General features: G+C 37.3%; 1 protein-coding gene and 1 long non-coding RNA gene across 6 annotated transcripts in view; one reads left to right on the top strand and one right to left on the bottom strand.

Moving 5' to 3' along the window:
* Positions 1–27,110, bottom strand: part of Dab (DAB adaptor protein) — a 246,562-nt gene that overhangs the window by 169,151 nt on the left and 50,301 nt on the right. For 4 of the 5 annotated variants that reach the window (XM_090372948.1, XM_090372949.1, XM_090372950.1 and 1 more), the window contains exon 2: positions 1,823–2,034. In XM_090372948.1, coding sequence (XP_090229074.1) covers positions 1,823–1,997 — 175 coding nt within the window. In that variant the 5' untranslated portion in view covers positions 1,998–2,034. Of the gene's footprint in view, positions 1–1,822; positions 2,035–22,951; positions 22,988–27,110 lie in introns of those variants that run through there. The other variant, XM_090372946.1, reaches the window with a different exon arrangement.
* Positions 23,279–27,110, top strand: part of LOC150087096 (uncharacterized) — a 219,097-nt gene continuing 215,265 nt past the window's right edge. The window contains exon 1 of the long non-coding RNA XR_016546901.1: positions 23,279–23,811. This is a non-coding gene — a long non-coding RNA (uncharacterized LOC150087096). The remainder of the gene's footprint in view (positions 23,812–27,110) is intronic.

Here is a 27,110-nt window from a genome sequence, read left to right on the forward strand (position 1 = left end):
ATCAAAATTTGATATTCGTTCATTGCTTGCTCCATTGCAGAATCATGACATGGAATATTAACACTACTAATGAAACTGGTTGTTACTTATTTACTTATCAGCCTACTGGACAATCTCTATACCATCATCTGTTGGAGGAAGTTTGAACTACAATATACCACTTCTACTTATTTTTAGTCATCAAACATGAGCACAACAGCACCAGTCCAGGAACTTTATTGCCATACCTTGTATTTTCCCATTGTACACATTTCTTATGTGTAATGCTTTATGAATGTCATGTGTAGTGGAAATTTGTATCATTATAGTTTAAACAAAAATAAAAAAAAATGTGCTTTTGTGCAACACTGATGCTTTAAAGCAAAGTTGTTCAACAAAAGCTGTGTATATCTCTACATGAAATGGTTATCCTTTTTCTTTTTAAATCTAACATGGATCCTATTTTTGCCAGCTGCCTAAGCAACAATCAAAAGTATGGTCCAAGTTTAGGGATTTGCTATTTGTGTGTGAGAGTGAATGTTTTCCTTCCCCATGAAAAAGGGGTCATGTTAATTTTTTGTTAAAAGAAACGGATAAATTTTTACTTTAATAAATGTAAGGGCAACAAAGCTCAACATGTTCTAGTTATAAATCAATTAACAAATGAATGAGAGGAATTACCTCAAATAATGACTTGTAGAATGCTTCTAGAAGCATTCTACAAGTCATTATTTGAGGTAATTCCTCTCAATCATTTGTTAATTTTTACTTTAAATATCACTATGGTCAAATTTCAAAACTAGATGGAGTTGAACTATTGATAAATGAAAATTGCATCTTTAGCACCATCTGCTGGTGACAATGCAAACCTTAAATATTTCAGCAGCTTTTATCAATATGAATATCTTTAAAACTGTATTTGAATTGATCTCATTCACAGAGAGGTGGTTAAAACCAAAATAGGAAAAATACCAGACAACAGCATTCTTCCATACTGGTTACTAATATAGATAATTCTTTTCCTCTTTGCAGTACAACACAATAAACAATTTTACCTTATTCCTGATTGCTAAAATAATACATTCAGGAAAGAATTTTATGAAAATGCAGCATTTGAAAAAACTTAAGCAGTATGTCAAGAGAACTTATTCTACTCACTCTAACTTTAATTCTGACATAAACAAATGTGTCATTGAGTAAAGGTCTGACTGGTCAGTTGCTGAAGTACCACCATATTGTTTAGCAACTTAGCAACCTAAAGCCCTCATTGATAACAATGAGAGCTTTACTCACTGATATGTATTTGTTTATGTCAGGATTAAAGTTAGAATCAACAAAGTACAGTTTACACAATTTTAATCACCAATGAAATCTGGTTATTTTTGTTCACACCAATGTGTAACTGCGCACATATTTGAGCATATCACTAACATATCTCTGTATTTTGCTTATTGGAAAGTTATACTTGCACAGATTTAAATGGAAAATGAACTAGCCATTAAAACCATTAAAATAAAAAAAGTTGGGCTAACTGTGGCTATTAGAGTAATATATGTAGTATGCATATTAAAAGACAGAGATCCATATGCACAAAAAATGCATGCATAGTCCACTATTAACTGGTACATCAGCTGCAATAAAAAACAAAAAAAAACAGCACAATGAAGCTGTAAACTACTTGCAACAGTATCCATGCACAGTATAAACAGTTATTATAGCTAAAGAATGCTGTTTGAGAAAGAATCATCTTGTTACAAAAATATTTTATTATTAAAAAAAAAAAAGTACAGAAGCTTCAATAACACTCAGACATTTAACAACGCCTCACTTTTATTCACTTTACCTTTCTTACTATTTCTTGTTTTCTTCGATAGTTTTGAATCTCTTTGTTCCTTATAAAGTCTTATTCTGAGCTTCTTGTCTTTGTGTCCACTAACATCCTTTTTCTGTATTTGTTCACTAGAGGTATCCTGTTTTCTGTCTTCAACATTTTTAAGCATTTCCTTATTAGTTTTCATTATAATGTATTTGGTAATTTTTTTCTTTCAACTTTGCCTAAAAAATAAGAACATAATATATGTTGAAACAGATAAGGCATATCTAAAAAGATTGAGAAATAACCAAAAAATTCAAAATGGTATTAGTAATTGGCTGTTTATTGACTAATACATAGCTAATTAACAATATAAGAGAGGAGAACACATCTGTATGACTGTATTGCTAAATTTAAAAAAAAAAGTAAACAAAAGGAAACACTATGTTCTAATGTTTAGAAACACTCATATTTATTAACATTTCTAATACATCTCTGCAGCTCAGTAAGTAGTAAAAAATGTCCAAAAAGTTTGTGTTGGACTCCCTAGGGTTCTCTTAAGGTGCATATCCACCATATCTCCCAACAAGGTAATTTAAATTACCATTTAAATTACCTTGTTGGGAGAATTTAAATTACCATTTAAATTACCATTAGCATTAGAAGTGGCAAATGATGCACGAAAGCAAGCTTATACAGCATCAGCAAAAAAAAAAAAAAAACTTCCCACTTCCATCTACTCATTCCCTCCAATAGTTGGTTGTTCCTTGAATTTATTTAAGCTATCAATTTCTGCAACAAAAGATGGAAGTTTGTTCCAGCAATGAACCACCCTCTGGATAAAGCCAAATTTCTGCACATCTGTTCTGAAACCATCCTTCCTCAATTTGAATTTGTGCCCCCTTGTGTGTGTAGTATGCAAGAGGAAGAATCTCATCAACACTAAGCTTGCTCAATCCATTAAAAGCTTTATTCACTTCAATCAGATCACCTCACAGGTACCTAGTCCCCAGATGATGCAATTTTAAAAACTCAAGCCTTTCTTGATAAGAGCACCCCTTTGTTGCCATTCACTATACTGATTCTAACAGATCTACATCCTTCTTAAAATAAGATCTACAGACCTGTATGCAGTACTCAAGATGTGGCCTGACCATTACCTTATACAATGGGATAATCATCTCCTTATCCCTGCGTTGAATAGCTGCCTTCATCAATAATTTTTTCCAACACATCACAAAATTTCTCTGCAGCTGCAGAATCTGCACTGGCGACTTCACCGCATACTTTAACGTCGTGGAAACCAGCATGATGCTTGAACCTATTAAACCACCCACTGCTTGCCACGAACTTGCCTTGGGGTTTGCCGTATTTATCCATATTATCTTCATACTTCTTGCTTTTGCTTGAATGGGTCATTGGACTCAGGGGCACTTGCTTCTGCATCTGATTTTCCATCCATATTATTAACAGTTGTTCCATCTTCGATATAGCACCTGAATGCTGTTTTGTGATCACTGTTAATCTTCAGTGCTTTGATCCTTTGACATGTTCTTTTTATATGGGCACTGTCCTTTAAAATAGTATTCACTGTTGAAGCAATGAGACCTAATTCCCTTGCAATAGATGACAAACTTTGTCCTGCTTCGTACTTCTTAATCATTTTCATCTTTATTTCTAAATCAATTTTGTTTTGTTTCCTGGCACTACCAGCACTTGCACTTTCCATTGGTCCCTTTCCTTTCATCATTGTAATACGTAAATAGGGATGAAGAATTCAGCGAAGGGGAACACATTTCAACCTAATACTGGATTGTAGAAACCCACAGAATTTCAGTTATCGGTATTATCGCAAATGCAATGAGATAGAGTTTACTAAATGTTTGTAATGAATTGCACTAACAGAAAAGCCCAATAAACTGGGAAAATGCAAATTGTTTTTGTTTTTTGGCCGTGACCTCCAGAAACCTGCTTTAGAAAAATATGAGGCATTCAAAAATTGATTCATATAATGGGAACATATGATAACGATGAAAGGGTAGTGCAATTTCCATTATAAATATGACCTTTTAGAGAGATAAATAGCTTAGTATAGTAAAATTTTCAACTTCCACGGACTTGGAACGAATTACAAAAAAAAAAAAAAAAATGTGTTATTGGGTTCACATTATGATATTTTCACAATACCTAAAATCATATTTATGTAAATACGTTTCCATATTTTTTTTAAGTTTGCACTGGCCGGAAAAAACTTACATAAGTTGAGTATTACGTAAGTCGAGGAGTTCCTGTATTTAAAAAAATAAGTAAATAAATTGGTCAACTACTGAGTGCCAGGCAATCAGGATGAAGGGTCCATCGTCACGAATGGTCGTTAGTGTAGTATCTCAAATAGTAACTGAAAAAAGTTACTATTTGAGAAAAAAAGTTTCTAGTATACTCCCGGCTTGGCCTAAAACTGAGGAACTAATGAAAACACCTATTTGAGTCTTTCCAGTTGTTGTGAATGACAACGGTGGGAGAAGAGACTCAGACTTCATCCTGGAGAAGTGATTAAAGTCTTGGGGGAAAAGCGACTGGCAGGTGAGGGCTGTGGAAGAATCCGCACAGATGCCTCTCCACCATCGCTACCTCAACACTGGCTCTCTGAGTACCTCCTTGTCGGGACAACTCCAGCTATGAAAATTGATAAAAAATACTTCTCGTCGCAAAATTTATAAATTATCTTTATAGAATTATTAACTAACTAAAATTTATAAATTATCTTTATAGAATTATTAACTAACTAAAATTTATAAATTATCTTTATAGAATTATTAACTAACTAAAATTTATAAATTATCTTTATAGAATTATTAACTAACTATTTAGCAACCTTTTTGTCACCAAAAGGCGAGTTACTTGGTACAAAGAAGTGCGCTATCGGAGTGCAATAAAAAATTGTTTTATTAATTTTTAACACAAAAAAGTAAATGATAGATTTCAATCGGAATGGTTTTCCCTTGATAAGCAACGAATAACACACGGCTAATATGATTTTTAAATTTTTAGCTCCATTAGCACCGGAAATAGTGGGCAGGGGGACACAAAAATTACTCGCATATTCCTGTCTGGCGCCGCCATTTTTAATTTAAAAAATATAAAAAAATTATATTTTAAACCTACTCATTGTACTCTTTCCAACGGTGTATAATAAGCTATATGTTGTTGACATTTCTCTGACAAATTTTTGTCAATAATGATCAATATGACGTTACATTGGCCCACATGATGTACAAACCCATGCAAAATTTCAAGTCAATAGGTTGAGTGATTCCAGAAATACAATGCTGTGACAAATGGATGGACAGACAGACAACCGAGCAACATTATAAGGGTCCTTCGTTAAACTATGGACCCTAAATATAACATAAGTAAAAATAATTTCATAATAAAGTTTTTGTAGAATATTCCAAATTTTTATTAAGTTCTCATCCGACAACACCCTATGCCGACCTCTTTTCTTCCTTTTTTGTGTCTCTCTTGCTGAATGACATTTTCGAAGCAGCCACGATTTGACATATTTTGCTGGATCGAAGCAGGTCAGTGATGGGCCTACAATTTTAAGAATCAGTAGTGAAGAAACTGTTTTTGTCATCAGTGAAGCTCTGGTTGGGCTAGCGATCAGATTCATTTGTGAAAATCCTCGTTCACTCGATGAAATTGGTATCATACTCAGAGCGTCTATCAAATGCTTCAATTCTTCCGAAACCATCTTTTCAATTAGGTATTCCCAAAATCCATGAATTGTATCTATTTCACTTAACTGTAACCTAATTGACAATTTTCTAACTTCATTTTCACCAAATGGCAACAATTCATATTTAGAAGTTTTAATACTTTCGTTGTCCTCGTTTTCCTTCTCTCATCATTGGTATTGTCACTAGTTCTTAAATATGAATGTTTTCTCTTTTTCTTTTTTTTTTTGAAACTGTCCAAAATATTAGTGTCTTTTGGATAATCAAGTACTGGGACCATGAAACAGAGATAGGGAAAATGTGGATAACGCACTTCTGTGAAACAACAGATTATTATTTGTCGGGGTAAAAGAAAATCATTCTCTCCTAATTCTCAAACAGAGCACTTACAGTTGATTCACAGTGGCCCGCCACTGTGAATCAACCTATGGCCTGCCCCGAAAGTGAACTAAAACAGCATTTTAAATTTTGTTAATTATCAAAAAAATTTTCTCATTAAATGTTTTGTTCAGTAAATGTAATTGTGTATTGTACTTAATAAAATTTTCAAATATTTTCAATTTTACTTGAAAATGTAACACACTAAAGAAATCAAACTTTGAATTATTTTTGAATATGCCCCCTGTATGGGAAAAGTTTGGACACCAATGCAGTAGAAAGTGGACCAGAGCCCATTGGGAATACCCCTTGATCTGTTCACTGTTGACCAGTGTGACTTCATATATGGGACAGGTGGTCGGATAGGTTTTACCAGGTACCACTAAGTTGTAGAATGGTAATTCCTTTAGCTCTGGCGCATTATAACCTTAGTTGCTAATGCGCCAATAAAATCCAAACCAAACCAAACCTTCAGCTCTCTTAATTCGCGCAGCAGCACAAAATTGCTTGAAGGCCAGAAATGCAAACAGTGCTTACCGAGTTAATTCTCTCCTAATCCGTTTACATTATGAAAATTTTCTTCGCTCAACGGAAAGTATTTTAAATGTAGCTTACAAGGGAATTCAAAATAATTCACTACAAAAGGACTTCATTAAACAGAGATCCGACTGAGTAATTTAGAATTATAAAAATGGTTATACAGTTTTATATAGAAAATATCGTAACAAAAGACAGCGAAAAATACAAATTTAGTTAAATAATTTTAAGCTTATTTGAATAGTAGGTAAACGTGAAAAAAATTTACAGAATATTACAAATTTGCACTGCATCCAAATGTCACACGTCACTGTTATTAAAGGTGCCAGTACGGCATACTGTTGAGTACCGTCCCAAAAAAGCACTGCTTATATCACACCAAACTGACTCAACATTGCAGTGGCCACCCATGTCAACTGGATGCACTCCTTATATTTTTAGTTCTTCTTAACTAAGAGCCTAACCTCTCCCCCATTTCCTATCCTGTCTGTCCTTTCTGTATACATTGTACTATCCATATGCAAATTCTTCATCCCTTACATCTGGGCCACACCACGTCTATGATATCCCAACAATGTCTGCATTTCATGTCTTCACCAGCACTTAAAATTCACCAAATTTAAGTACAATGTTCCTAGCCTTTGTGTACATTTTTTTTTTTTTTTTTTATGTGAACCCCAAACACGAGAGGTATTAGAACCTATAGTACTTAGTACCGTGCTTGGGTTTGAGGTTAAGAAGACGAAAGAAGATATTTGTTGACATTGGACTTGAACTTCTGTAGATTGTAATTTTCAGGAAATACGTGGGAAGGAAGGTTGTTCCAGAAAACGGCAGTTGAATGAATAAATGAGGAAGATGAAAAGTTTGTTCTGTGGGTTTGAAGCTGGACAGTAAATGGATGTTGGCTAGTGGCGGCACGTGTTCGGACTGTTTTGAAAGAGAGAGCAGGAATTATAGAAGCCAATTCAGAAGAACAGTGCCCATGGAAGTATCTGTAGAAGAGGCATGCAGCAGAAACAGTGCGTCTATGAGAAAGCGAGTGGAGAGACTCTGTTAGAGATGAATCATTAATTAACCTAACTGCCCTCTTCTGAATGGAATCAAGAAGCCTGAGAGAGGTTTTGGGGGCACCACCCCACATGTGAGAACAATATTCCATGGCAGGGCGGTTTTGCGATTTATACAGAGTGAGCAGCTGTTTGGAAGAAAAGTAACGTCGTGAGCGAAAGAGAAAACCAAGTTTTTTAGATGCAGAGGAAGCAATATTTTTAATGTGCTTGTGCCAAGAGAGATTAGAAGTCAGGGTAATCCCCAAAAGAGATATATTATTTTGCCTAGAAATTGGAGTGTCACTAAAGATAAGCATAGGAGCAGAAGAATCCTTTTTGCGAGATATAAGACAAGACTGAGTTTTAGAAGGGTTGAAATCAACTAAGTTGTCTTTGCCCCACTGGAGAATTACCTGAAGATCGGCATTTAAGGAATTGGTAGCAGATTTTCGAGAAGTTGAAGCCGATTGAGCAGGACAAGGTTTCTCAAAATGGAAAATTGAATGCAATGTGCTATCATCGGCAAAACTATGGATAGGATTTCCAGTCAATGGAAGGTCGTTAATAAACAAGAGGAAAAGAGTGGAGGACACCAGCATTAGTGGAGAAGTTAGAAGACAGAGAGCCACCTACCATCACCCTCAGTGAGCGATCAGAGAGAAAACTGGATAACCAATTACAAAAAACAGTTGGCAAACCATAAGATGGAAGCTTGTTTAGAAGACCTTTATGCCAAACACGATCAAAAGCCTTTGAGATGTCAAGAGCAACTACTTGTGTTTCACCGAACCTTTCCATTGAATTAGTCTATAAATGGGTAACATAAGCCAGAATATCACCAGTGGATCGACACTGATGGAATCCATACTGGCGATTGTTGATCAGATGGAAGGTTTCTAGGTAGTTTAAGAGTTGGCGGTTAATTGATTTCTCCATTACTTTAGAAAGAGTAGAAGTAATTGCAATGGGACGATAATTGGATGGGAGGGATTTGTCACCCTTTTTAGGAACTGTCTGGATATAAGCAAATTTCCAAGCAGAAGGAAAAACACCTTTGGAATAAGAAAGTGAAAAAAGGCGGCAAAGAATAGGAGTAAGTTCAGGAGCACAGGTTTTGAGAACAAGTGGAGAAATACCATCGGGACCTGGAGCTTTCTTAGCATCAAGATTCATCAAAATCCTTCTGATATCCTTTTGACGGAAGACCACAGGAGGCATTGAATGGAGCATGTTGGGAATGGTGGAAGGTGTTTTACCAAGATCATTAATACATGAGCTGGAAGAAAAATGGGATGCTAGCAGGTCAACAGAACCATCTGGTTTGGACAGAGGTGGGAGCAAAGATGGGCAAAAGTTGCGGCCAATAGCTTTGGCAAGAGACCAGAATGCTCGGCTACCATTAGGGCAAGAAGCAAGTTTTCTACTCTTAGCCTGTTCAAACTCTAGTTTGGACTGATTAATAACTGCTTTACAACTGTTGCGAGCTTTGGTGTAGGCAGAAAATGAAACTGAAGAATTAGAAACAAGCCAATTACGATATGCAACATTCTTCTCTTGGACAGCCTTAGCACATTTATTGGAAAACCAAGGTTTAGATAAAGGACAAGATTTTAAAGTGTAGTGTGGGATAAGGGATTCCATTCCTGCAAGAATAATTTCACTGACACGATCTGAGCAAACATTGACATCAGAAGTTTTGAAACAGTAATCCGACCAAGGAAAAGAAGAAAAGAAGTCTAGCAGGTCATCCCATTTTGCATTCTTGTAATGCCAAACAACACGTGGTTGGGAATAGCCATGAGATAAAGGTTCCATTGGAGAAGAGACAATCACCAAGTTGTGATCTGAAGTGCCTAAAGGACCTCTCACTTCGACCGTGTACTTAGAAGGGTTGTTTGTGAGAAAAAGATCAAGCGTATTGGCTGTATGATTAGGATTGTCCGGTATTCTTGTAGGTAAATGAACAATCTGTGCTACGTCATTAGTAGTATACACTCACATACAAGTATACATTCACATGTTCTGACTCTTAGTTACTCTAGCACTCATGTATTTGCTTGTTTCATGATGACTCCTTGCAGTTTTCGAAATCCTCAGCACTTTGCTTTCCACGGATATTGGAACTGCAAATGGCTCGAATTTGCGGATTTGCTCTTCTGAACATAACACCATTAATAGAGACGGGAATCCATATTCATCCTCTCTTTGAAACTGTAATTCTTGAATGGATGAATGGCTCTGCCTGGCATGCTCCTGAGCCATTTCCACACATTGGAGGATACTGCCCATAATCCTATGATAATGAGCTATGATCCTACAGGTATTTAAGGATATACCATGGCAAGTTAAGTCTTACTGTTGATAAAGGAAGCGGCTGCCTCTGAAAGCTACGTTTGCTTTTATCGCTTTTATTGTATAGTGTATTTTTTTTTATCATTTTAATTTAATCCAGTCTAATATTATTTCTATTTTAATAAAGTTTCACAAAATATAAAAATAGCGAAATGCTTAAAGAATTCTATAACTTTAGCATTGGCATTAGTAGCGGCATATGATGCAAGAAAGCAAGCTTATGCAACATCAGCAAAAAAAAAAAAAAAAAAAACTTCCACTTCACCCCTCCGTTCATTCGAAATACCTGTCCAGCAGAGCCTTAAATTTATTTAGGCTATCAACTTCTACAACAAGAGATGGAAGCCTGTTCCACCAACCAATTACCCGCTGGCTAAAGGCAAATTTCCGCACATCTGTCTTTCCTCAATTTGAATTTATGCCCTCTCAGGTGATTATTCTGAGCAAGAGGCAGAATTCCATCAGCATTGAGCATGCTCAAACCATTCAAGGCTTTATACACCTCTATCAGATCACCTCGTTGGTGCCTAGTCTCCAGACACTGTAATTTGCAAAACTTAAGCCTTCCTTCATAAGAGTAACCTTTGTTCCATTCACTAATCTTGTTGCCCTTCTCTGTACTCGTTCCAGCAGCTCTACATTGTTCTTGAAATGAGGCTTCCAGACCTGTATACAGTACTCAAGGTGTGGCCTGACCATTGCCTTATACAAGGGAATAATCACCTCCTTATCCCTGCTAGAAAAATTCCTGTATATCATTGACAAGACACCATGAGCTACTCTTGCAGCCCGTCTGCACTGCTCGGAGAACTACATATCTGCCTGCACAATTACCCCCAGGTCCTTTTCATTCTCTACCACTGTCAGTGTAGTACCACAGAGTTGGTACGCTGCTCTGGGGTTACTGTTTCCCCATATGTAGTACTTTACATTTGTCAATGTTAAACTTCATTTGCCACCTCTCAGCCCATCTGCTCAAACTTTCCAGATCCTGTTGCAGCAGCATAGCGTCAGTAGTGTGCTTAACAACCCTGCCAACCTTTGTATCATCTGCAAACTTGGGCATTAAGCTTGATATACCATCATCAATATTATTTATAAATACCGAAAACAATAATGGACCCAGCACTGAACCCTGAGGGACTCCACTAATAACATTAGTCCACGATGAGCAGTGTCCATTGATTACCACTCTCTGCCTTCTCCCCCTCAACCACCCCTTTATCCATAGCGGCAATTTGCCTCCAATACCACACTGCTCCAATTTGTGCAGCAGTCTTCCATGTGCAACAGTATCAAAAGCCGTTCTAAGATCCAAGTATATAATATCAAAGTTATTCCCTGCATCCAGTTCTTTTGTGACTGCATCATAGTATCCAATCAAATTGGTCAAGCAAGACTTCCCCTTAACAAAACCATGCTGTGTCCAAGCTATAACTGAAGTCTTGTCCAGATGATCCTGCAGTGCTTCTTTAACCAGTGTCTCCATTACTTTTCTTGGAACAGAAGTTAAACTCACAGGTCTATAATTACTTGTGTCAGCCTTTGATCCTCGTTTGTGAATTGGGGTCACATTTGCACATCTCCAGTCTATGGATACCTCCCCTGAGTCCAAGGAAGCTCTCATAATTATGGCTAAGTGTTTGCTTACTTCCTTTGCTGCCTCCTTTAATATAACTGGATAGATCCCATCCACCCCAGGTGCCTTTCTTGTGTTTATCTTCAACAATTTCTCCTCCACTTTACTCTCAGTTATTAGAAGATTATCTAGCTTACTGTCAGAGTTGAATACACCTCTGGCATTCCCCTCGCTGAATAACTCCTCATGTGTGAATGTCGATGCAAAATATTCATTTAGTTTGTTAGCTACCTGAGCAGGATCATCAACAGTTGAACCATCTATCAAGTGGACCAATATTATTCATCCCCTTCCTTCTAGAGTTTACATAAGTAAAGAACACTTTGCATCATTTGCCAAAGATTTCTCGTAATCTGCCTTCACCTGCCTAACCTCCTTTGTAACTTGGTTACAGATCAACTTATATCTATCATAGGCTTCTGTGTCACGTGTTAATTTATATGTATCCCATGCATTTTTCTTCTCTGCCATATGTCTCAGTAGTTCATCTGACATCCATTTAGGCCTAAACCTTGAACAATATTTCTTAGTTGGTATGTAAAGCCTAGTAGCTTCCAAGATAAGTTCTTGAATGCTTCCCATTTTGAATTTGCTGTTGGTAACATCATCAGTTGGTCCCACTGTATAGAATTTAAATACTGTCTCAGACCATCGTAGTCGCCTTTACGAAAGCAATAACCCTTCTCTTTACCCCTGATGGTAGTTACCTCTTTGAGTAAATCATACTTCAGCACACTGTGATCACTGCCACCTAGTGGTTCCTCTATCTGCAGATTCTTAATGCATGAAGAATCACTACTGATAATAAAATCAAGAGTATTACTCCCTCTAGTTGCTTCCCGAACATGATGTAGAAAACAATCATCCAATAAATCCACAAAAGCCTTGCTACTGTGTGAGTGACCAAACCACAAATTCCAGTCAATATCTGGGAAATTAAAATCCCCCATTATAAGACTCTCTGATTTACTGGCCCACTTTATTTCCCTGTACAGTTTCTTATTATACTCATCAGAGTCATTAGGCCTATAGCACACTCCTACTCTCAATTTTGATCTCCCAATGCTTATGTCACACCAAACTGACTCGACACTGCACTGTCCAGCAATGTCGACTGGCTTCACTTCCTTGGATTTTATGTGTTTCTTAACTAATAGCATAACCCCTCCTCCCTTCCTATCTGTCTATCCTTTCTGTAGACGTTGTACTCCCCAAATTCCAGTTCTGCATTCCTTATATCTGTGTGACACCACGTCTCTGATATCCCAACAATATCCGCCTTTGATGTTTTGAGCAATACCTCAAATTCATCAAATTTATTTACCAAACTCCTGGCATTGGTGTACACGCAAGTATACGTGCACCTGTTCTTTTTCTTAGCTACCCTAACATAACCCATATGTTTACTTGAACCGCAATGACTCCCAGCAGTCTCTAAAATATCCTGTATCTTGTTTTCCAGGAGTCTGCTCATTCCAATAGAAGAAGTGCAAGAATCACTTTCACCTCTGCCAGTGGCTACTGTTAATCTTTTAGTCCTTGTATCCCCCAAGCTAGCAGTTTTCCGACCCTCCTAATACTGCCTCGATAGCATCAGCAACTTTATACTTTATTTATTATTATTTATTTATTATTTATTATACTGTATTCTTCTACTTTATACTTGTTTCACTTATACTGTTGGTGTATTATATTGCAGATGTTATGAATCGGAATGTTTCCAACCCCAGAGGCCTATTTGAAGAATTCTTCCTATCATGTGTGGGCAGAATTGCAGACATTTTCAAATTTAACTCTAACTTGCTACTTTTTTTCAACATTGCCATGTACTTGTTAAGTAAGTCTGCAAATCTCCTTAATGTCATTAGTGCCAACGTGTACAACAGTATCACCTTTTGTGCCCTTAAAAGTTTATATCTGCTCTACAACATCAAAATTTGCCCCTGGCAGACATATCCTGGTCCTAATCCATCTATTCTTTTTCCACAATGTATTTCCCCTTTCCCTGACTAGATTCACTGACAATAATTAGTTCCTGTTGGACCAGTACATTCTGCTTTGGGGTTTGCAGCTATGATGTAGTGCAAGCTCTGGCATTGACGTGGGCAGCTGAGAGCTTGATGGGACCCCAATTTAACTCTTTCAAGGGCAACTACCCTGTTCTTCAAGCTCTACGTTGATGATATATATGAGTTCTGAAGTAACTAGTCTCTAGTTGCCAATGCCCAAATCAATGAGAACTTGAACTGCTTGTTACTTAATCATAAAGTGGGCAATTCATATATATTTGCAACCAAAACAGAAAAATAATTAAAAATAACTATTTAAATGATGAGCACATTACACTTTTAAGATTCCTTTATTATATTTTTCACTTCTACCTACATTGCTGTGTTAAAATTCAATATGTATTGCCATAAAAAACAATCTTTCGTAGTTTTATGCAGTATAACAACATACACGCTATTTGTGTAACATATTTTGGTATGATAGACTTTATCAAAAAAAAGTTTTATTAAAATTTTAATTAATCAAAATATTGGAGAACAATCTATTTTAAGTTAGTTATTTTTGTTTTTTAAAAGAAAATATATAAAGGTTGTGTGCACAGTATACACAAATAGAATGATGGAATATAACAACATTTCTTCAAATGTTAAGTGGGCCTAGTGCATCATGGCCTTAGTTGCTCATGTGCCAAAAAAAAAAAAAAAATAAATAAATAAATAAAATAAAAACATTGCTCACTCATTGGCTAAATGTTGGCACTAATGATATTAAGAGTAGGAGACCGGCGGAATTACTTAACAAGTACAGGTCACTGATGAAAAAAAGCCGTGAATTAGGGTTGAATTTGAAAGTGTCTACAATTCTGCCCAGACACGACAGGGAGTATATGATGAGAGCCCTGTCGATCAATTCGGCCCTGGAAAGATTGTGCAGGGCTCAAGGGGTAGAATTTTTTTCAGCCTGGTCTGTACTTGTTAACAGGATAGACTGCTTCTACAGGGATGGGATATACTTAAATAGAAAGGGTGCAAGAATGTTTGCTGATGCTATCGAGGCAGTGTTAGGTGGGTCGGAAAACTGCTAGATTGGGGGGATACAAGGACTAATAGATTAACAGTAGCCACTGGCAGAGGAGAAAGTGATTCTTGCACTGCTTCTATTGGAATGAGCAGCAGTCTGGAAAATAAGATGCAGGATATTTCAGAGACTGCTGAGAATCATGGGGGTACAAGTAAACACATGGGTTGTGTTAGGGTGGCTAAGAGGAAGAGCAGGTGCACGTATACTTGCGTGTACACCAATGCTAGGAGTTTAGTAAATAAATTTGATGAATTTGAGGTATTGCTCAAAACATCAAAGGCAGATATTGTTGGGATTTCAGAGACGTGGTGTCACACATATAAGGAATGCAGAACTGGAATTTGGGGAGTACAATGTCTACAGAAAGGATAGACAGGATAGGAAGGGAGGAGGGGTTATGCTATTAGTTAAGAAACACATAAAATCCAAGGAAGTGAAGCCAGTCGACATCGCTGGACAGTGCAGTGTCGAGTCAGTTTGGTGTGACATAAGCATTGGGAGATCAAAATTGAGAGTAGGAGTGTGCTATAGGCCTAATGACTCTGATGAGTATAATAAGAAACTGTACAGAGAAATAGTGGGCCAGTAAATCAGACAGTCTTATAATGGGGGATTTTAATTTCCCAGATATTGACTGGAATTTGGGGACTGGTCACTCACACACTAGCAAGGCTTTTGTGGATTTATTGGATGATTGTTTTCTACATCAGCATGTTCGGGAGGCAACTAGAGAAGGCAACACAGAAGCCTATTATAGATACAAGTTGATCTGTAACCAAGTTACAAAGGAGGTTAGGCAGGTGAAGGCAGATTACGAGAAATCCTTGGCAAGGGATGCGAAGAAAAACAGCAAAGAGTTCTTTACTTATGTAAACTCTAGAAGGAAGGGGATGAATCAGATTGGTCCACTTGATATCGATGGGTCAACTGTTGATGATCCAGCTCAGGTAGCTAACAAACTAAATGAATATTTTGCATCGACATTCACACATGGGGAGATATTCAGCGAGGGGAATGCCAGAGGTGTATTCAACTCTGGCAGTAAGCTAGAGAATCTTGTAATAACTGAGAGTAAAGTGGAGGAGAAATTGTTGAAGATAAACACAAGAAAGGCACCTGGGGTGGATGGGATCTATCCAGTTATATTAAAGGAGGCAGCAAAGGAAGTAAGCAAACCCTTAGCCATAATTATGAGAGCTTCCTTGGACTCAGGGGAGGTACCCGTGGACTGGAGATGTGCAAATGTGACCCCAATTCACAAAGGAGGATCAAAGGCTGACAAGTAATTATAGACCTGTGAGTTTAACTTCTGTTCCCGGAAAATTAATGGAGGCACTGGTTAAAGAAGCACTGCAGGATCATCTAGACAAGACTTCAGTTATAGCTCGGACACAGCATGGTTTTGTTAAGGGGAAGTCTTGCCTGACCAATTTGATTGGATACTATGATGCAGTCACAAAAGAACTGGATGCAGGGAATAACTTTGATATTATATACTTGGATCTTAGAAAGGCTTTTGATACTGTTGCACATGGAAGACTGCTGCACAAATTGGAGCAGTGTGGCATTGGAGGAGTTATTCAGCTGCTATGGATAAAGGGGTGGTTGAGGGGGAGAAGACAGAGAGTGGTAATCAATGGACACTGCTCATCGTGGACTAATGTTATTAGTGGAGTCTCTCAGGGTTCAGTATTGGGTCCTTTATTGTTTTCTGTATTTATAAATGATATTGATGATGGTATATCAAGCTTAATGTCCAAGTTTGCAGACGATACGAAGGTTGGCAGGGTTGTCAAGGACACTACTGACACTATGCTGCTGCAACAGGATCTGGAAAGGTTGAGCAGATGGGCTGAGAGGTGGCAAATGAAGTTTAACATTGACAAATGTAAAGTACTACATATGGGAAACAGCAACCCCAGAGCAACGTATCAACTCTGTGGTACTACACTGACAGTGGTAGAGAATGAAAGGGACCTGGGGGTGGTTGTGCAGGCAGATATGAAGTTCTCTGAGCAGTGCAGATGGGCTGCAAGAGTAGCTCATGGTGTATTGTCAATGATATATAGGAATTTTTCTAGCAGGGATAAGGAGGTGATTATTCCCTTGTATAAAGCAATGGTCAGACCACACCTAGAGTACTGTATACAGGCCTGGAGGCCTCATTTCAAGAAGGATGTAGAGCTGCTGGAACGAGTACAGAGAAGGCAACAAGATTAGTGAATGGAACAAAGGGGTGCTCTTACGAAGAAAGGCTTAAGTTTTGCGAATTACAGTGTCTGGAGACTAGGCACCAGCGAGGTCATCTGATAGAGGTGTACAAAGCCTTGAATGGTTTGAGCATGCTCAATGCTGATGGGATTCTTCCTCTTGCTCAGAATAATCACCTGAGAGGGCATAAATTCAAATTGAGGAAAGACAGATGTAGGATAGATGTGCGGAAATTTGCCTTTAGCCAGCGGGTGGTTGGTAGGTGGAACAGACTTCCATCCCTTGTCGTGGAAGTTGATTGCCTAAATAAGTTTAAGGCTCAGCTGGACAGGTATTTCGAACGAACAGAGGGGTGAAGTGGAAGTGGTTATTTTTTATTTATTTATTTTACTTTATTTTTTTTTGGCTGATGCTGCATAAGCTTGCTTTCTTGCATCAAATGCCTCTACTAATGCTAATGTGGTGCCACCCGGAAATTGGGGATGACGAATTCCACTATAGTATGTATAACGTATTTGCAAAAGATAGGGTAGATAGGAGGGGGTGATGGCATCATACTTCTCATCAAAAGCAGTCTGAGCACAAAAAGAGCTTTTGCTGAGTCTGAAGTTACATCTGCCATTACAGAATCTGTGTGGTGTGAGTTAGTTGGAAGCAAAGGTATAATGAGAGTAGTAGTAATCTACTGACTGGAAGACTGTGAAGAATATGATGAGAATCTTTACATGCAGATGGATGGACAAGAAAGCGTGAATGTCCTATTATGAGTGACTTTAATCTGCCACAGATTAAAGCTGCCCACTTTATTCTACCACAGATTGATTGGGATACACAGAGAGAAACTCACCATGGGGAAATTATTTTTTAAATAACTAGATGATTATTATTCGTACCAGCATGCTAGAGAAAGTACTAGGGGTCAGGATATTCATGACCTTATCATTACTATCGAATCGGATGACATCACAGGGATTAAAGTAGGGGAACCAACTGTCAGGAAAGGATCAGGTAATCGTCAGTTGGAAGAAGAAAGATGCTGCAGTAGGTAAAGGCAAGGGTAAAGCCCTTGCCTTTACCTACTGCAATATCTTTTATATGACATCTATGAATTGAATTGATTGCCGAATAAGGGCAACTACAGATGAATTATAGAATACTTTTAAAGAAAAAATCACAGAAGCCATGAACGCATAGATACCATTAAGAAAATGCTGCAGGAGGAGGATGCCAAAATGGATAAATGCAGAGCTGACTGGTCAAATAGAGCAGAAAAAGGATAGCATAGGAAAGTTAAAGAGCTGTGAAAAGTACTGAAGCCTACAACAGATGATCTGTAACAGTTCCACAAATAAGGTTAGGGAGGCCAAGGTTGCATATAAGAAAGCATTGGCTAAGAGAGAGCAAAGAATGGGAATAAGGAATTTTTTATATACAGTGTATATGAATATAATGAAGAAGAAAGCTAATCAGAGTGGACCCTTGTGCACTGGATATGGGAAATCCTTAGGTAATCCCGCTGAGGTTGCAGATGGACTGAATAAGTATTTGGCATCAGTCTTTACTGATGAAAGGCCCTTTATGCTGAGAAGAGGCTGTGCGAGCGAGAATGAGCCATATGAAATTAGTGATTTTGTAATTACAGATGATTTTTTATTACAAAAACGTTTGAGCATAAAGGCAAGTAAGGCTCCCGGGGTTGATGGCACATACCCAGTAGTTTTTGAGAGCGAGTGCAAGAGAGTGTATCGAACCATTGAGATTAATTATGAGGGCATCTTTGGACTTGGGGGTGGGGGTTCCTTTGGATTGGTGGTGCCAACGTATTGCCAATACATAAAGATAAAGATTGCCAATTCTAAGAGTGAAGTCAGTAACTACAGACCAGATACTATAACTTAAGAGTTCAATTCAGGGACATTTAGATAGATAAAGCATTCTGAAGGACACACAGCTTTGTTAAGGGAACTGTTTAACTAACTTAGTAGGCTATATTCTCAGCCCTTTGTCTTGCTGAAATAGCATCTCTTAATTATGTCATTAACCACCCTGCCAAACTTGGTATCATCAGCAAACTTGGACATTAAACTTGTTATGCCATCTTCAAAATAATTAATAAATATTGAAAACTATAAGAAGCCCAACAACTGAGCCACTATCCAGTGGCATGAGTCCTAGGAGAGCACTGATCATCTATAACCAATAACTCCTTGCCACTCAACCATCTCTTTATCCATGGCAGAAAATTGCCCATAATTCTCAGTATAGCAATTATGCACATGGAAAGGGGGGGGGGGGTATCAAAAGCTTTACCAAAATCAGGATGTCAAAGTTAATTTTTTGCATCCAATTCATTTGTGACTACCTTATAGTAGCTAATCAGATTAGAAAAACAAAATAACCCCATAATAAATCCATGCTGTGAATGCAGTATAGCTGTGTTCCTGTCAAAATGATCCTGCATTACTTCTTTGACCACAAGCTCCACTGCTTTCCATGATGAAGTCTGAAATTAGCTCACTTTGCCCTTCAATCTCCCTTTGTGAATAGAAGAGACATGCATATCAACAGCCTAAAGACATCCCCCTGAATTCAAGGGTGGTCTCACAATTATGGCTAAAGGTTTGCTTACCTTCTTAGCTACTGCTTTTCATATAACTCAATAGATTCTATCAGCCCAAGGTGCTTTATTAACTTTTATCTTTTAACAATTTCTTTTCCAGCTTCCTTTCATAATATTAGTCAGAATTATGTTAGTTAATTTCAGTTAGAATTAGGTGAATTTCTGCTAATCCTATCCCCAAAAACTTCTAGGGTGAACATTGATGCAGAACATTTATTCCATTTGTCAGAAACCTGTAGAAGATCATCAATAATTGTCATTCATATCATATGATGCAACGTGGTTCATCCCTTTTCTTCAGATATTAACATAAGCAAAGAATTATTTGCTACTTTTCTTTTGCTCTTACTCAAAGACATTTTCATAATGTGCCTTAGCATGCCTAAAACCATCTGAGAAATTTGATTAAAGACTAATTTATGTGTACAGTTATGTGTATCTAACAATTTATACTCTTCTCATATAATTTTCTTTGACATAAACTCCTCAGTTCATCTGACATTCATTTTGATCTAAACCTTGAACAATATTTTAGGTGTATAAAAAGTTTAGGTAGCCTCTGTAATCATCTCCCCAAACATTTCGGATTTGTAATCAACATCACTTGGCACCTCCATAGTCAGGTGGGCAGGAGCAGCACTGCATAACACATGCTTCTTGCTTAGACCTGGGTTCAAGCCCGTGACTGCCAAATACAGAGGATGCGGAAAGGTTAGGGAATGACCACAGCACATCCCTGGAGCAATATGGCCTTAGTTGCTAATGCTCCTAAAAACCAAAATAACAACATCAACATCAGTTGTTCCCAATGAAAAGAATTTCAAAAATGTCTGCCTTTGCAAAAACAATTTCTTCCCGTTGACATGTTATTTCTATGAATAAATCTAATATCAATACATTATGACCTCTACCACATATAGTTATATTCTCCTATTCTATATTTATTCGCAGATACCACCGAGAATAAGTAACAGTAGTCTTCTCCATTGGTGAAGCGTTACTTATTCGAGGTAGTGCAATATTATGGTAACTCGTTGTGAAGGTATTCACAATATGAGTGCCGACTGGGCTAGCCGCGTGGGTAAAGTGCCTGCCTGGCAACCCAAAGGTCACGGGTTCGAATCCCGCCTTGGGCTTGGATCAGAGTAAATGAAAAAACTTTGGGAGGTGAATTATGGCCACAGAAACTGATGTGCCGATAACTAACAAAAAAAAAAAAAAAAAACAGTTATACTTCAATGATGCCATCTTTCAACTACTTAGTAGTTGGCTACGTATAGACATGATGCTCTAGCATAAAGCAGAGGGATTAGTGAAGTAGGGAAAAGAGTAAATGCAAATATTTTATTTCTATTATCAATTCTGATTCCATTTCAATCTTGAAGTGGGATCAGAAACAATAATACACGTTGTTTCATTATACATTCACGTGATTCATTTTAAACAAAAAAGTTATTTAAAAATCCAAATTCCATAATCGCCCCATCATCCCTTTACTAATAAAATAAGAAGTAAAACAACAGAGAATATTTCTTAAAATGCAGACCAGTGTTACTGAAACAAAAATGAATTCTTACACTGTAATGCAGTTGTTGCTTATTTAATTTGTATTGCTTATTACAGGGGTGGCCAACCTGCAGCACATGTGCCATAATTAGCCCACCACAGTTTTTGAAAAAAAAAAAATAGTACATAAATAAAAAGTTATACAACTGATGTTGCAGGAAAAAGGTTAGCCACCCCTGGTTTATTATATACATACATATTTGCCCTTTAATTTGATTTTTTGAGCAGTTTCTTCCCATACAATGTGTTGAGGTATTTCCTAAACTGTGTACAAATAAAATTAAAATTGCATTTAACCATGATCCTGTTTCAGCAGTATTAAGAGTGTCTATTTCATTTGTTTTTCCACACATTCTTCATAAAACTTAAAGATTTGCTAAAATGAATTTGTTAATTTAATCAAATTAACTAGTGATGCATTAGCATTAGTAGAGGCATTTGATGCAAGAAAGCAAGCTTATGCAGCATCAGCCAAAAAAAATAAAGTAAAATAAATAAATAAAAAATAACCACTTCCACTTCACCCCTCTGTTCGTTCGAAATACCTGTCCAGCTGAGCCTTAAACTTATTTAGGCTATCAACTTCTACGACAAGGGATGGAAGTCTGTTCCACCTACCAACCACCCGCTGGCTAAAGGCAAATTTCCGCACATCTATCCTACATCTGTCTTTCCTCAATTTGAATTTATGCCCTCTCAGGGCATAAATTCAAAGTATTCAATCAGAGTATTTAATCAATAAAATATTGAATATCTTATTTTTGTCATTCTGCTTAACATAAGGAATTGTGTCGGACTCACATTTCTAAATTGACACAATTGCTCAAATTGGGATGGTTGACAACCTTAGTCCTTAAGAACAAGAGCAATGGCCAAACAGCCTTAAGAATGTACAACCATGAGTAGATGGCCTGAATTCTGTACATCTGTAAAAGGCCTTCATATCTAGTATAATTAACTTTATTTGTATATATTATTCTCACCATGCCTTTCAGAGCTATAATCTCCTCATAATTATTGTTTTATGATTATTATTCTATTACTGAAAATAAAAGGTGAAAATTATGATAAAAAAATGACATAATAGCAAGTAATGACACTTTCTGTGTAATTTATTCAAGCTTCTCAACAAATGTCCATCAACCACTGAACTATCAACCATTGAACTAATTTTCCATGCATTTATCCAGCCAAATTTCTGGGATGGATAACTATATTTGATGTTATAAGTTTGAAAAAGTCATATTACTTTTTTTTAAATCTTTTTTTTTATTTTATTGGGAACAGAAATTCTAAAGCAGGGCTGGGAAAAAATTAAAAACACCAGGCAATTCAAGGTCATCACTCATTGGCTTGCTGCTCCAGAGAGAGAGAGAGAGAGAGAGAGAGAGAGAGAATGATGATATCCAGCTCAGGACCCTGGTTGTGCCAAGCCCATACTCACCAGATCTGGGCCCCTGGGTTATAGTTTCATTGGTGAATACAGCAATAATATATGGATTTTTTTTTTTTTTTTTTTTCAAGGGGAAATTTTTCTTCAGTACCAGGCAGGGTATGCCAGTTGTATCTTTATTGGTTTTGTTCATTTTTTTAAAACTTTATATTACTTCAATAATGTAAAGGATTGATAATAAAATTTTTGGATGGAGAACTTTATGGAGAAAAATTTCTATACAAATTTCCACAAAAATTCTAAAAATTTCTGCATTGTGTAGAAAAATTTGTGAAGAAAATTTCTTGAAATTAAGTCGCACATGCATATCATCTCAAGTACTATACCGTTGAGTGATGGTGGGTGACAATGGGAAATTTTTAACAGAAATTCTTACTTTGATTGTTCAAGGATGAGTTGTCAGCAAATAAAATGAGCAAGAAAGACTAAAAATAATTAAAACTTCATATTCGAATAGCACACAAGATCTTCCTCCTTAATCCACTTAGAACGCCAATTATAATGAAGTAAGAGTGGAAACTTACGCAATTCACAGCTAGAATGACTACTTTCATTGAATCTAATAATGGATATATTAATGAAAATACATAATTAAGAAATTTAATGTTTTGTTTAGTACTTCAGAACACTCGATCATTTCTTTCTGTGTTCATATATCACAAAAAAATAATAAAATAAAAAAAATATATATATATGCATGTCGGTAACACATTTCACGTGAACTGTTTTCAAGACGTTCATCCACTACAACAGGAACGTCTACTTTTCAACCAAATGTTATACGCGTTTTCTTCAAGCATGCGCGTGATACTTCTCTGCAACTTAAATCATGAATGAACAACTTCAGAGTAGTACCGTGATTAATCTTCCAGATTTCACCTTAAATTTTAAAGAATTAGGCAGTGGCTAATAGCGATTTAAAACCACAAAATAATACGTTAACTCGTAAACGTTGGAAAGGGGGATGGGAGAGTATAAATTGGCAATGTTATTCATGGTGGTGACTACGAAAAACAGTGCAGTTTCTAAAATTCAGTGGGTCTAGGTGAAAAATATGAACATGGTTTCCGGTTTACCTTTTGGGCTCTTGTACCCATAGGAGCAGATGCACATTTCGACAACGCGTCCCTGACGTCCGTCGTATGAAATTCAGAAATGCAAGAAGCCAATAAATTGCAGTGTCGGTATTTTGAATCATATTTCTACAACAAAACTTGTCTGCCATTAGTCAATTGCAGTACTTTATGGAGCAAAGTACACCAAAATTTTCAAAAGGGAAATTTAATATGAATGGCAACACACTCTTTCCGAGGTTCACGATGGTTACGAAAAGTACACTCGGAGGGGCCCCTCCCATAGTGGGAACGAAGAAACTGAAGTCTTAGTAAGCCCACATTATATATATATATATATTTTTTTTTTTTTGTCCCCAACCCCATCATCTCCTTCTCTATATTGAAACCCGGAGAATTATGTGCCGACCTCGCGAGTAGCAAGGACGCTAGCGCAGTTTCTGACAGACACTAGTTTGATATATATATATATATATATATATTTTTTTTTTTTTTTTTCAGAATAAAATTAAACTTACCATATACCTTTACCCACAGACAGTCTCTAATGTTGATGAAATATTTTCTGTTTTCGATTTACTAGATTTATAAGAGATTAATTGTTTGCTTCGCATCTGAAATACGTCTTGCAAGTGAATGTACTTTGCTCAATCAGTAATCCGGAATTCTCTTTTTTCCAGAAGAATGCACGGGTTTATTTTTCTGAAACTGGCCTTTTTTAGGAGGGTTCCAAATGAAACAGTGGAAATTGAAGGAAGGGGGTGTATAACATATGAGTGAAAAACGTCTACAGCTCAAACAATGAAAAGTGGGATAAATTATATAAATCCTAATTAATAAAACACCGTTTTCAAATTAAAAAAGGTAATAATTAAAATTTTAATTTAAAAGAAAAAAAAAAGCGTCTGTCAGGTCAGACCTGAACAGTGGGTTCTCTTCTATTCAGGGGTGCAACTAAGGGAGGAAGAAAAGTAACCGTTCCCAGGGCCATCACACTGCTCAGAAAGGCCACCTGTTATCACCAAGGGGAAATAAACAGCAGTTTTTTGCCCACTGTGATGCAAAGGTACCGGTGAAGGACTAAGAAACTTATTATTATTATCATCATAAGCCATATGATGCAAGGAAGCCTGGAGCTTACGCAGCACCATCCAAAAAAAAAAAAAAAAAAAAAATTCCCCAGCCACCCTGAGAGAGAGACAGAGAGAGGAATCACCAAGAAAAAGAAGAATGATGATATCCAGAGGACCCTGGGTGTACCAAGCACACACTCACCAGATGTGAGCCCCTGGGGATAAAATAATTTGGTTGGATTTAACCTCTTTCACAAGCAATCGCTGCTACTTGCAACAATCAATTGGAAGCGGTACCAAATTGTAAAGACTAACTGAAGTAATACGCCCAGTCCATAGAGTAAATCCAATACTAAAGCCTGCATTACTGTAATGCTATTTGTAAGTCAGCTCACAACTAGTACGTACATGTCTGGAGAAGTTGAAGTCATACATCCCAGCATGCCGTAAGCAGCACTTCTCAGAAACTGTTACATAACATAGAGAATGGAACATCATTTTCAGGTTTTGCATCAGGGAATCAATCCCAACGTACATCCAACACAAACTGAAGAAGGTGCCATGACACAGAAATTATTCAACACAGAGAGGTAATTAATGTGCTGTTGATAAATCTGGAGGTAAACACCTGCCCCAGAAAAAAAAAGTAAAGATTACCTCATTCTGTCCACCTCCATGAAAAAACAAGTGCTATTCCTCTGTGATTCAATCACCACACACTGTATGCTGACATCCCTCACCCCAAAAGATGTCACAGAACTTATTGATGCCTCAGCCAGTCAAAGCAGTGGTGCCTTCAGAAACCTAGTTTGGGGGGAGGCTCGTATGTTTCACATTGGCAGCTTTTACAAGTATCACTTGATACTATTACAAGTACAGTATGGCACCATGTACTGAATTTGGAATCCCAAAATCCAGAAGGTTTGACTTTTTTTTTTTTTTAATCCAATTATTTGATACTTGCCTAGCAGCAAGCAATGGGCACAAAGTAGTGAGAGTGCTGTGGCTCAGGAGAGAACTGACATGGGTGATTCTCCAATGTCAAAGCCTAAAAAAAAATGTGGTTGTGAAATGTTTGTGGACTTTCTGGAATAGGACATGATCTAGCCAAAGAGGATGTCTTTGTGTGTGTGCTAAGTGCACATAGTGTGAAGAAATTAGGTGCCAACTCAGCATTCTGATGGGTGTCTATGAGAGTTAGAAGAGTAGGGCAAATGCCCTCAAAGGAATTTAAATGGGGGCACATCAAGCTCTCAGCTGCCCAAATCAATGCCAGAGGTCACTCTTGTGCATCAATCTTCAAGACAGAATGTGCTGGTCGCACAGGAGCTACTTATTGTGAGTGACTCTGTCAAGGAAATGGGAAATTTATTGTGCAAAAAGGATAGGTGGAATAGGACTAGGATAATATCTGCCTGGGTAAAAGTTGATGTTGTAGAGCAGATATCTTTTAAGGGCACAAACATTCTTCTCTTTCTTGGTGATTCCCTTCTACTTCTCTCTCTCTCTGGGTAATTCCGAAATTTATTTTTGGCTGGTGCAGCATAAGCCTCAGGCTTCCTTGCACCATATAGCTAATAATAAAGGTGATATTATTGTACGCATTGGCACTAATGACATTGAGTAGGAGATCTGCAGACTTTGTGTCACGAGTTAGGGTTAGATTTGAAAGTGTCTGCAATTCTGCCCAGACACAATAGGAGGGAGTATATGATGAGAACCTTTTCAATCAATTCGGCCCTGGAGAGATTGTGTGAGGATCATGGGGTAGAATTTTTCTCACTGTGGTCTGTGCTTGTTAACAGGAAAGACTGCTTCTACAGGGATGGGATACACTTAAATAGAAAGAGTACAAGAATATTGGCTGATGCTATTGAGGCAGTGTTAGGTGGGTCAGAAAACTGCTTGGGGGGATTCATAGATTAACAGTAGCCACAGGCAGAGGCAAAAGTGATTCTTGCACTTGCTTCTATGGAACGAGCAGCTGCCTGGAAAGCAAGGTACTTGGCACTTCAAGGACTGCTGGAAGCCATCATGGTGCAAGTAAATACATGGGCTGTATTTAGGGCAACTAAGAGTACGAATAGGTGCATGTATACTTGCATGCACAAATGCTAGGAGTATAGTAAATAAATTTGATGAATTTGAGGTGCTGGTCAAGACATCAAAGGTGGATGCTGTTGGGATATGTTGGTGTCACATGTATAAGGAATGCAGAATTAAAATTTGAGGAGTACAATGTGCACAGAATGGATACACAGGGATAAGAAGAGATGAGAGGTTATGCTGTTAGTTAAGAAACACACAAAATCTAATGAAATGCATCCAGTTGACATGGGTGGACCATGCAATGTTGAATTAGTTAGGTGTGACATAAGCACTGGGAAAGCAAAATTGAGAATAGGAGTGTGTTATAGGCCTAATGATTCTAATGAAAACAACGAACAACTGTACAGAGAAGAAGAGTGGGCCAGTAAATCAGAATGTCTTATAATGGGAGATTTTAACTTCCCAGATATTGACTGGAACGTGTGTGT

The sequence above is a fragment of the Mastigoproctus giganteus genome, chromosome 4 (assembly GCF_048544385.1).
Source record: "Mastigoproctus giganteus isolate SK-2022 chromosome 4, ASM4854438v1, whole genome shotgun sequence".
Classification (NCBI taxonomy): domain Eukaryota; kingdom Metazoa; phylum Arthropoda; class Arachnida; order Uropygi; family Thelyphonidae; genus Mastigoproctus; species Mastigoproctus giganteus.